Source organism: Conger conger, chromosome 5 (genome assembly GCF_963514075.1).
Source record: "Conger conger chromosome 5, fConCon1.1, whole genome shotgun sequence".
Classification (NCBI taxonomy): domain Eukaryota; kingdom Metazoa; phylum Chordata; class Actinopteri; order Anguilliformes; family Congridae; genus Conger; species Conger conger.
The window spans coordinates 18,378,634-18,390,994 of record NC_083764.1 but is presented as its reverse complement, the minus strand read 5'-3'; the positions used below and the strand labels follow the sequence as shown (position 1 = coordinate 18,390,994).

Here is a 12,361-nt window from a genome sequence, read left to right as displayed (position 1 = left end):
TATCCTGTCGTTTTCTCTGCACTCAGACACAGTAGCGCGTTCATGCACAATTCCACTACGTGGCATCAGTGTCAGTGATCAGGCCATATACTCAAAAATTACATTCAGAAATGGGACTGTGCATCAATACTGTATTTATCATATTATAGTGGAGTGACCTTCATATCGCCATCTTCATACAGCCAAATATGAAATATTCATGGATCAATTCTCAATGGATAAACCACATATCAAAACTTATAACAGTACATTTGAAGTCCAGAGAGCCAATGTATGCATTTTCTATGAAGACAATAGACTGAAGCTGAAATTAAGATCGGATTAAGACAAAAATGATTGCACTATCACCATTCTGGAACATTGAGGTGCGTTTTATGGTGCCACCCGGGGAAGAAACGCTAAATACGTAAGCACGCGCTTAATTCCTAAAGCTCTTCCGTTTGGCCCAAGGCACTAAACCACTGGAGAGCATGATGAGAAATCTGATGAGACAGCCATAAAAACAAGCAATAACATACTCTGCAAGCAACTCCAGGGCTCCAATACAACCAAATCACAGCACTGCTTATCTGAACTATTTTCAGTGCATTTTCTATTGAAGAAAATGTCCATTCTGAAATTGATATACTGCAAAATAATATATCAACATATTTCAACAATTCACAAAATATGAGCAAATATACAAAATGACTGCCTTAAAACAGCAATTTATTTAAAAAAAAAGTATCATTATATTCTTATCCTCAACATACAATTGCTTACAGACAACAAATGTATTCATAGTAATATTCAATAAAAAAGACATTTAAAATAAATAAAAAATGACATTCACATTCATTGGTATGCTAGCTTTAAAGGCAGATTTACAGTGATGTTTAATGGAGAAAGCACAAAGCAGTAAAAGAGAGGGAAAAATCATCTGTACATTAAGTGTCTAAATAATATAAAATGCTAGTATTAAGTTACAGTACAGCCATTCTGAAAAAATATACAGTTTTTCCTTCATTTTCATAGAAAGATGCATAAGTCCATCACCCTAAAGGAGGTTGTATTCCTTAGCCAAGCTGAACAGCAATTTAAATCACGTTGCTTTGAACAAGCAATGTCTCTGAATATTGAGAACGTGTGAAAACACAAAATACTAAACAGCAAATCTGTTTTGATCAAATTCTTCAATTTTTTCCTTAATTGTCTCCTCAGACAAACTGAGCGTAACAGTAAATAAAAAATATACCTATCAATAAATAAAAAAGAGCTTTTAAAAAAATCGGAGTAAAAACAGAGTACATGTGTTATAAAATGCAGGCAGATAATGTACAAGGTGCAACAAGGCAGAGCCCGGGGAAGAGTGACCTGCTCCCTTCAGGTCGAAAGCGGAGGAGGTTCCAGCCCTGGCCCATTGGTGGATACACTGAGGTGTGCCCATATTGTCCAGCACAGGTGCCTCATGGGATAGGTGACCAGTTGAAACTCTGCTCTCTGAGCAGTGACAGCCCCCCTCCCATGGTTCAGCCCTATAGGGTGGGGACAGTGGTCCTCTCCATGCTCTCGGCCGTGCTGAAGAAGCAGTCCTCGTTAATCACCGACGCCAGGCTCTGAACGCTGAAGTCCCTCTCCAGAAGCGCGTTGAGGTCCCCATAGGGGGAGTCTTCCTGCCCCCCGCTCGGGCTGCTGCCCCTCCTGTCCGGTTCGGGCTGCGTTTCGGCCTGCGTCTGGGCGGGCGGGGGCTCTTTCTCCGCGATGTGCAGTCTCTGGAGGAGAGCCTCGATGGCGTCCGCCTCCTCGCGGTCCGCCTCCTTCAGGCTGGGGCTGTGCCGGGGGCCGCCGGGGTCGTCTCCCGGGTGACCGCCGCTGCCCAGGCTGCCCTCGTCGGAGTCCCGCCGCCCGCCCTTGGCCGTGTCCGTGTGGGCGGGGGTGGGGGGAGAAGACCGCTTGGACAGCCAGGAGGACCGGGAGGAACCTGGAATGTACCACACCATTGCTGTACCACACTGACCAGTGTAACTCGGCTACTCAAATAAGGCAATGTGACCACGCAGTTGCAGGTTTAATATACTTTTGGCGCGACTTGTGTACTTTTGGCGGGCATATCAATCAACCAATCACATTCAATGTATACACTGTGAAAACCAAAAAATAAGTCAATCTCATATTAAGACAAAATCTTATTTCTATGACTTTTTTGCTGAATCAGAGAAACATATTGACGGTTTTACTTGTCAACCAACCTAAAACTAAAGCAAGCCAACATTTCCTACTTGAGCGAGAAAAAATACGATATTAAGTCTCATTATAGTAAGACTAAAACATTTAAGACTCTGCGGTGTAAAGGCCATTCTCCAAAGAAATTGTCACACATGCTTCACAATACACCCCGTTTATATCCAGGGGTATCATATGGAAACTAACTGGAATGCCTTAGAAAATGGAAATAACATTCTGTTGCCTGAATCTTGCCTGCCACATGCTCCAGCAGCATGGCGGGTAGCTAACCGCAGGGGAAAGTGAAAGTCTGGAGGGATAGGTCGAGCCCTCCGAGCGAGGCAGTGAGGAGCTCACCTATCCTGGCAGACGTTGGCACAGCGCCCCGCGGTGGTGCGAAGCGCTCCCTGCACGCCTTGTCTGCCGTCATGTTCTTCCTGGCGCTGTCGCGGAGGAGGCCGCGGATGACCCTCACGATGTTGGCCTTGGACTCCGGGGCGCTGCGTGGAGGACACACGAGATGGCGATAACGCAGTGTTATTCTGGGGAAGGTATGGAGGCTACTCATGCCCTACAGTCACACTGAAGCACACTCATTGACTGCGTTCTTCTGTAAAAGGAGGTTTTGGAAGAACAAATAATATCCAGGCTCATATACAAAGTTAACCCACTGGGTCACACTTTACAATAAACGTACATGAATTGGGATTACCGAATGCATACCATAATGTATAATGTATTCATTTACATACAAATACAGTAAGCATAAACGTAACTTTTCAATTAGTTAATGCATTTGTTAACAACTACTGTATTACTTGAATATGTATGAATTAGGACACCATAGGATAAACTTAGAATTAGTTCACCATTAAAGAATACATTCATTCTAATATGAACTTGCATCAACATGAACGTATAATGTAGAAATACACAAAACAAGCTGTACAGATTAATTTCTCAGTCGTCAGTTAACGACTACATTAGTTAATGCCAATTCATCTAACTTTAACGTGTTACCTAACACTCTTTTTAAACCACGTCCTCACTCTAACCACAACTGCCATTCCTGAAAAGTCAGAAGCTGTTAATTGTTCTAAATGAGACACTTCTGAAGTCTAATTAGGGCTGATTTACCCTCTTAAATCCACGCTAGGACAGAAATAGAGTAACATTTGTGTTGCATATTCACTGAAGGACCTTCAATCAGTCAGATGAGTTCTGGTTCAAATGAGTCCTCAGATAGATAACTATTTCTGAAATGTGCCAGGCGGCACACCCCTTTAGTTACGGTTATGGTTTAAACTGACAGAATTAATAGACTGGCAGGTTAAATTTCCTGCTTCCATAAGCCCAGAATGGATGGACACATGATTACAGAAACCAAGAAATGTGTCAAAGACGATGCAAACGGCAGTCTAAACTGAGCTAGGCTCAGGTTGAGGACTAAACTGTGGAACAACTTCAAACATCCATTTTCAATGCTCCTGTCCCATCAGCTGAAATGAAACCTAGTCAAGTCAATTGTAATATGTAATGCCTTTGTCATAGTACGTTGTTTCGGGGAGTGTTATGGGAGTCTCTTGCTGTGTTGTTCTGTGTACTGAGAGGTAAACACATATGAGTGATGGCTGACTGGTGTTCTGGTACAAATCAGACCTGGGTTCCAATAGTATTTGTTTTGGATTCAAGTAGTTGTTCTGCACTTGACTAAGCTTGCCTGGTGTAATGGAACAAATTAAATGATCCCAAAAATCTAAAGCCCGCCCATCTGCTCCTCCTTGCAGGCTAAAATGCACCAGGCAAGATCAATAGAGCACAGAAAATGATTTGAATTCAAAACAAATGATATTTGAACCCAGGTCTGGTAGGCATTAATTAAATACTGGCATCAACATCAGATGAAATAGCTGAGGCAGAAATGTGGTAAAGTTCCAAGAATCAGCTGTGTGCGAGCAACCCGCTGGAAAAGATCCAAGGGGAAACCCCGGAAGGCTCCGGAAGGCCCCGGAATCCTTCACACCGCTCACAGGGAGCCCGGGGGGTCGAACAGCCCCTCCCTCACCTGCTCATCAGCTGGAACACGGTTTCCGGCCTGCCCTCCAGCTCTGACTTGGTGTGGATCAGCTCCCACATGCAGTTACCCTCCGTCCCTGCAGCCATGGGCAAAAGCACAGCATTCAACACGGAGGTACGCCAGGGCAAGAAATACCCAGCAGTCTGCAATCAGCTTTGAGGCAGCTTTAACACTTTCAGTGCCAAGAGACGTATATGGTGCTCAAGCGTATCTAGCGTAAAATTGACCATATACCTTTTCCACCAATCAAAATGGCTGCTATACTATTGACTCTATTAAATCCATACAAAATGTTCTCAAATTTCTCAATTTTCTCAATCAAAGCCAAAACCCATTTGGGTGGAGCCACTTCATAGCAGGCTTGGGACTGAAAGGGTTGATACTGCCTGTGGACCCTCCCAGGGCTAATTGTTCACGGGCGCACTGACCTGTGGCGTTCCCCAGCCGCACCTGCAGCGCAGACTGGGGTATGAGCCAGCGGAACTTGAAGGGATCGAGGTCGCCGTTGGAGAAGGCAGATCGTGTGGTGGCCTACACACATACAGAACCGTAAGGAGAGCAGATGTCAGTATTGGACTGAAACCTACGCATATACACACACACACACACACACACACACACACACACACACACACACACACACATACTTGATTCACCTGATTCTGATTCTGAGAAGAATGAGTGAAAGAGGGAAGGCTCACCATCTTTTTCTTCAGCTTGTTGCTCTCTCGGTAGACCAGTATCACGGCTTTCTTGAACACTGAGGGGAGAGAGACGCCAAGGTGAGCTCTTTCACTCACTGCAAACTATGACAAGGTCTGTTGCAGGCTGTAAGCAGTGGTGGACAAAGTACAAAATCCTGCACTCACTCAGAAATACCCTGATTTAAATATTACTTGAGTAAAAGTTGAGTAAACTTTTAATAAAAGTACTTTTATTAAATCAAAGGACTTTTAATTTTGAGACTTAATAAGTACATTTAAAAGCATTTTGTCCACCACTGGCTATAAGGAATTAGTCTAGCAGGAAGTCACTAGAACATTCCGGAATATTTCATAGAAAGTCAGCCCTTTTACTGGAGTGATTCTGGTTTCAATGCAGTCAACCACTTAACGACAAAACTGAATAAATTATTCAAATAAAATAAATCATGAGAGAGCAAGAAAATCTGCTGGTTTAGCACTCCAGCAGCTACCAATACGCCATTACCATTTTATAACACCAGTATCGCCACTACTAACTGAGCAACAACTACTCCTGTTTTCACTATTGGAAAACAGCATTCATCAACAAGCCACAGACTAGTTATGCAAGAGACGCACCGGCACACAGAAATTAGTTAATGCTGGGATCCCTTGAGCAACCGTGCAATCTGGTCTCAGATCTTCTGCGAGTGCCGTTTGACACGGATCCAGATTACCGCCACTAAATGAAGCCTTGGAGGCCGATCTTTACGCCGAGCGGCAGTGTAATAGTGGGCACTGTGCCCTGCTGGCAGCCGCCGTGGCAACGGTCCATCTCCCATGATGCCACCAGGGCCCGTACTCACCGAACACCGTGAGTTCCGGATCTTTCCTCATGCGACCCAGCGAGGGGAAGGGGTTCAGCCAGACGACGGAGGCATGCAGGAGGAACTCTCCCATGGAGATCTCCGTGACCTGGAGGTAGTAGAGGCAGACCAGGAGCAGAGTGAGACCACCATCAGCCATGACTGGCATACTCTCCCAACAGCTGATCCACAGTGGACCAGACCTGGGTTAAATACATATTTGTTGAGGACTCAAATGCTTTTCTACACTTTACTCAGCTTGTATGGTGTATTGGAACCTATGGAATACTCTCAAAAAGTGCAAACTCCTGGTCCTCTTAGTTGGCTCAATTGCACCAGACAATATCAATCAAACACACTATTTGAATCCAAAACAATTATGTATTTGAACCGGTCTGGAGTTGATGCTCTCAGAGCAACAGACTGGGTAGTTGGGCATGCTATTACTCTTTCTGAATTTCTGCATCTGTTAGTTCTTCTCTTTTTGGGGTTTGTAGGAGACGTGTCTTTGATTTAAGAGGATTAGGGCCGAGCTCCGTACCTCCTTCTCTGGTCCACTCTGCTCCGCCACCAGCTGGTCGAACACCGTGCCGTAATCCTCGTAAATTTTCTGCATCTCGTTGATGTGGCTGGCTACCTTCTCCATGGCCTTCAGGGCTTCTGTGGATGAGAAGGGTGTTTCAGTGTGATGTGTGTGCATAGGCATGGGCACATACCTTTCTGTGTGTGGTTGTGTGTATGTTTCTGTGTGTGGTTTGTTTGTGCCTATGTTTCTGTGAGTGGTGTGTGTGTTTGCGTGTGGGTGTGTATGTTTCTGTGTGAGGGTGTATGTACGTTTGGGTGAGGTGTGTTTGCGTGTGGGTGTGTGTGTTTCTGTGTGAGGGTCTATGTACGTTTGTGTGAGGTGTGTTTGCGTGTGGGTGTGTGTGTTTCTGTGTGAGGGTGTATGTACGTTTGGGTGAGGTGTGTTTGCGTGTGGGTGTGTGTGTTTCTGTGTGAGGGTCTATGTACGTTTGTGTGAGGTGTGTTTGCGTGTGGGTGTGTGTGTTTCTGTGTGAGGGTGTGTGTACGTTTGTGTGAGGTGTGTTTGTGTATGGGTGTGTATGTTTGTGTGTGAAGGTGTGTGTGCTTGAGGGTGTGTGTACGTATGTTTGTGTGTGGGTGTGTGTGTTTCTGTGTGAGGGTGTGTGTATGTGAGGGTGTGTGTATGTTTGTGTGTAGTTGTGTATCTTTCTGTGTGAGGGTGTGTGTATGTTTGTGAGTGGGTGTGTGTGTTTCTGTGTGAGGGTGTGTGTATGTGAGGGTGTGTGTATGTTTGTGTGTAGGTGTGTATCTTTCTGTGTGAGGGTGTGTGTACCTGTGAGGTGGTAGTGCTCCTCGCTGTCGCTGTCGGTCAGAGACACCAGCTCTCTCAGCAGCAGCGGGTACTTCAGCACTCTCTGGACCGGTTTGATCAGGTACGACTCCAGAGTGGAAGAGTGCTGCTTTGTGGGGTTCTTCGCCTCCAGGAACTCCTTGAAGGCCCGGTCCGTCTTGGCTAAAGACACGAAAAGATGAATAAGTAATGCATCTTGGCCATTTTTTAGCAACTACTACTTGGCTCTTACATCAAATCTGCAGTCTCAGAGCAGCAAAATACAATATCCCCTGAAGCCATTGAGACGGCCCTCATACAGTGAGAGGGGCTGTGTGTGTCCACTAGGGGCGGCCATTACAGCCCTTGAAGTTTTCAAGGCCGAAGAAGCGCTCAGCAGACTTAATGCCGTTCATTAAAACCTTGGCTGTGTGCCAAAGCTCTCCCTCGCTCCCTCAATCTATAACACTAGAGACATGCTGAGCACTGATTAGACATTATTAGCAAGAGTAGCAGGGAGTAGGGTTCACAGGGCCAGTCTCTGTATTATGTTACTTCAGTGCCAGTTTCCATGACCATTGCACAGACATGGACATAAATATTGAATGCTGCTGGGAGATTCCCACTACAGGGAAATTCAGTGCGGATGAAATGGAGTCTCTGAAAACGGGAAGCGAGACCACCAAGAGGCGGACTGCATGAAGGTCAATGTTTACAGCCAGTAATATTCTCATAGTTTAAGTTTAAGTGCCTCGCCCTTTATAAGCTGACAACTCTATTAGAGCTGTTGGACAAGCAGGTACTTTATGGTAAATGCTGGAAGCAGTTTACACAGAGATACCGACAAACCTGTAGGCTACAGCATCTGAACATCTCAACCACAATGTTTTCTTTGGCTGTAAGAGTCAGCATATCTGACGAAAGACATTAGGAAACTGCAAATCTGAAGTTATTGCAGGTTCCCTATTTTAAACTCAGAATTGGCCACGTTCCACCAATTTCCAATTCTTTCCAAATTCTGTTTTCAGAGCTATAGGTTAAGATGCACTACGAAGCATAATACTTAAACCAAGGGTTGGAGGAGGAAAGGCAAATGGTGACTCTAAATTCGCCAACACAACAGAACCCAGGCTAGAAAGACCTAAGAGGAGATGTATTAAAAACCCGTTTTTGCCACTTCAGCTGCAGCACTGTTCATACCTCTCTCCAGAACTTTCTGGACCTTGATGTGGTTGGCACAAAACCCGCTGTAGAGTTTGAAATGATCAGCGTAGTAGAGAAAGGAGCCACCTAATGAGAAAAGAAGTTTCTGGAGAAAGAGAGAAAGACAGACACAGAGGGAGTGAGACAGAATATCGAATCATGTTTAGATCACCCCTACATGTTGGAAGGACCTTCAGAGAAGGACTGTTTGTTTAAATGGGGCAGCATGTTGCCCAGTGGCTAAGCTACAAGATTGGGACCCGGAAGGTTGGCGGTTAAAGCCCCAGGGTAGCTACAATAAGACCCACAAAGTAGTCACATATGGTACTCACTGACTTAACATAAAATTAACTTAGTCAACATATTTACCTAATAATTACTCAAGAAGCTATGTATATACACAGCAGGTACTAGGTAATTAACGAGCTGTAAAACAACATTACCAAAAACGTCAGTAGTTCTGTTATACATATACGGACACATATTTTGATGTAGCTTTTTGAATGTAATATCCACGTGTATCCTACAGACTGCAGTGTTAGCCTCTTAGGGGTCGAAGGCAGATTCTCCAGGCCTGTGCTGGTACCTTGAACTGCCCAGGGGTCTCCAGGGTGCTGAAGTCTGGGGACGAGGCTATGCGCTCCTCCAGCGTCTGCAGGAAGACCCTCTGGAAGTCCAGCATCTCGGGCAGGCTGCCAAACAGAGACTCCATCTGGGAAGGGCGAGATCACAGCCGCCTCACAACCAGCACAGAACCATAAGGTGGAAATGTGTCAGCAATCCCACAGTCCTCTGACTGGTGTATCTGAATGTACCACAGAGTGCTTTCACTGCTACTGTATTTAATTTCCTCAATGCTCAACCTAGGAGTTCAGGTCGTATTTTATATGTACTTCTGTTCGGCACCTCAATGAGGAAGATCTTATCTGTACATTTAATTTTAATGCAATATTACGTGCTGTGTTAGGGAATGCACACTACAGCCAGCCTACGATCTACGCACAAGTGTTGTGTTTGGGTTCATATCGTTATGGCTGTCCATGGATCCCTGCTGTTCACTTCCCCCACTAGGGAATTTCTGTCTTTCTGGCAGATATACTGTCCTTAGAGAATACAATTTATTTTAGCTGCAAGGCATCATTTATGTAACTTCACTCCAACGGCTCATATTTGCTAAATCTGCTATAATTCACAAAATAGTGCAACCAAAAGTGTTCAAAGTGTTAGAGATGAAAACGAATGTTTGAGCCAACCCTGGTACAATGTGCTGCAAGCACTTACACTCCTGCTGAAAACAGTATTGGTCCCTGTCAAATGAATACATAAAAATGAGTCAAAGAAAAGCGAAAAAGTGAAAAGTAGAAAGGCACACCTCATCCAGGCTGAGAAAGGGCTCTTCTTGCAGGGGTTTCAGGTAAACCTCAAACAGACAGCTCAGGTCCTGAGAAAGAAACCAGTGAGAAGACAGGGATTCACTACTCTCAGTCAGATAATGCAGCCAGGAGACTATTTCACCATTTCATTCCACACACACTCTGAGGGCTGAACCAAACTCTGCACCACGGTGAGGCCGTTATCTCTGTTTAAACAAAACCGCACACCTCATGAGGAGAGATAGCCAGCTCTGCCAGAAAGCCGTTTCAATTAAACCGCAGTACATCTCCCAGGTTTCAATAGAGTGTTATTTCTCACCGCAATAGGCCAGGCTTCCACCGGCAGCAAGCCGTTTAAAGACGCCAGCCGGTTGCCACTGATAGCCCTCGTTTACGCTCCAATTTTCTCATTAGGCTGATTAGCGCCGTTCACGAAGCTAGACCCGACACAGCGGTGGCTGGAACTGTCAGCAGGTACGTGTCCTGAGGAGAGCTATCCTCCCCCTCACGGACACAGATGGTTCGGCCGCATTGCATAGACATCAGCCGAAGAGTGCTTTCAGGAGAAATTGGCCTCTTCTTCTAAGGCTACTTAGCATGACTTGCGATGAGAAAACGTTTGGTTTTACAATGTTTTCAAAGTTTGTCTGAGAGAGTGCAGTGTAACGGAAATAGACACAAAAAAGGAAGGAAAGACTCTCGCAATTGCTTGATGCTCCAAAAACCAAATAATGGTATTTATAGCACCATGTGGACAGTTAACATCTCAAGCATCTTCATCAGATGTGGTCGACACATTAACCGCCTACATGGAACCATAAATACCACAATTTTAGAGCATCAAGTAACTGAACTGTAATTAAAATACACCACTGCTCCACACACACCTCTGACCACAGGCAGGCTGGACCATGTGTGTGTGTGGCAGCACAGTGGGATGGGGGCAGGGAACAGGGTTTCGGAAAGAGGACACAAGGTTTGGGACAGCTGGGTGGTATTAGCCAAGGCTGACGGCGCACCTTGACGTAGGACTTCTCCGTGTCCACCAGCTCCTGGATGACCTTGCGCAGCCTCTCGGTGACGGACATGTGGCGGGGGCAGGGCCGCGGGGGGTCAGGGGGGTCCCTCTGTACCTCGGCTGGGCTCTCCTGGAATGTCTGGTACAGGGTACAGCCCGTCTCTACAGTCTGTGGGCACAGGACAGCACAACAGACACGGCTAGGGTTACTGAACTGCAAAAAGCGTTTTGGTCTTTGAAGTAGAAAAGATTAGCCTGTTTTAAATTGTGACCAATGAAATTTTCTTACTCTTGAAATGGGTCACTGTCTTACCTCATTATTTTTGTCTTATTTAGAAAAATAGAACTAGAACTATATATATATATATATTTTTTTTTTTAAGTCTTGATAAGACTAAATACTTGTTGAGATTTACTTATTTTTTGGTTTTTGCAATGTGCAGGCCATTTTCCGGAATATTCTAAGTTACACCCTGATGCTGCGTGTGATTTAAATTATAGCAGCTCACATTTAAGATCAACAACACAGCACAATGTGCTGTTCATGCTGCTTTTCAATGATTTTCTGGTTCTCAAAACCTACACAGTATAACACACACACAAGTTAAATATTAATATTTAGAGGGCTTGAACTACAATTGATCTGCGGCAATTTAATGTCTAGCTGAGAAAAGACAGTGGAGCAGTGGAGTGGAGCTACAGAGGTGAGACAAAACCTGGCACCTTAAAACCCGCTAATCAGTATAATCACTCTGGCTGTCGCACACTTCAATCCCTGTTTATGCACGCTGTGGCTAACCGGCAGCGTACAAAACAAACAAGACCACAGCAATCACATTCGGTTAAACGGCAACTGAAAGCACTAGCTGAGTCCAGGCAGGAAACAACGCAACATGTTTTCAGAGCGAGTGAGCAAAGGCGACAGGGAAACTCACACCTTCTTGCTGAAGCCCAATGTGGGGCTAATTAGCTCACATTTCAGCAGCCAGCTAATTAAGAATGACAAGACTGCCTATCAGAGTGGAAAAGAACATGCAGTTACACTGTTTGAACTGCCTAGCAAAAAAGAGACTGCCCCAGCATCCAGCCAATACACAGGGACATGAACTAACATACGAGTCCATAATACATGGACAAAGTATGTGATTCATATTGAGCTATTGCTCAGAAAGGAAAAATGATTAATAGTGATCTGGAGCAAGATATGTATCTGACACAGACAAGTAATGAAAACACGCAGCAAGACAAATGGTACCGAGATGGTATAGCTGAGTGTACAATTCTTATGCTGTGCTACTGCTCTGTTTTCAGTGTTCAAACGAATAAAGTCAACATAAAGACCAGAAAGCTATTTTTCCAGTCGTATTAATCTCTGAAAATAATGAGTATTCCTCTCCGTCTCAGAGGAGCACTGCAGTAGGTGTCTCTTCCAAAAATACAGCCGTCTGGTTTAGCATCCTCTCAAGCCGGAATGCTAATGCAGCATTACACCGCTAACAACAGCAACAACAAGACAGCGTCGGCAAAATGCAGGCTGGTCTTATCCGTGAGACGGCTCAAAATGGCGGCGGCTCTCCCGGGCAGT

The 12,361-nt window shown here is 45.0% G+C and overlaps 1 protein-coding gene across 1 annotated transcript in view; it reads right to left on the bottom strand.

The window, feature by feature from the left end:
• Nucleotides 1-680: 680 nt before the first annotated feature.
• Nucleotides 681-12,361, bottom strand: part of LOC133129565 (rho guanine nucleotide exchange factor TIAM2) — a 59,761-nt gene continuing 48,080 nt past the window's right edge. The window contains exons 16-27 of the mRNA XM_061243738.1: nucleotides 10,778-10,945; nucleotides 9,758-9,826; nucleotides 8,972-9,097; nucleotides 8,383-8,491; nucleotides 7,186-7,365; nucleotides 6,370-6,488; nucleotides 5,829-5,937; nucleotides 4,981-5,039; nucleotides 4,708-4,810; nucleotides 4,268-4,355; nucleotides 2,560-2,702; nucleotides 681-1,960 (exon numbers count right to left, since the gene is read on the bottom strand). Of these exons, the coding sequence (XP_061099722.1) occupies nucleotides 1,515-1,960; nucleotides 2,560-2,702; nucleotides 4,268-4,355; nucleotides 4,708-4,810; nucleotides 4,981-5,039; nucleotides 5,829-5,937; nucleotides 6,370-6,488; nucleotides 7,186-7,365; nucleotides 8,383-8,491; nucleotides 8,972-9,097; nucleotides 9,758-9,826; nucleotides 10,778-10,945 (1,719 nt within the window). The 3' untranslated portion in view covers nucleotides 681-1,514. The remainder of the gene's footprint in view (nucleotides 1,961-2,559; nucleotides 2,703-4,267; nucleotides 4,356-4,707; nucleotides 4,811-4,980; nucleotides 5,040-5,828; nucleotides 5,938-6,369; nucleotides 6,489-7,185; nucleotides 7,366-8,382; nucleotides 8,492-8,971; nucleotides 9,098-9,757; nucleotides 9,827-10,777; nucleotides 10,946-12,361) is intronic.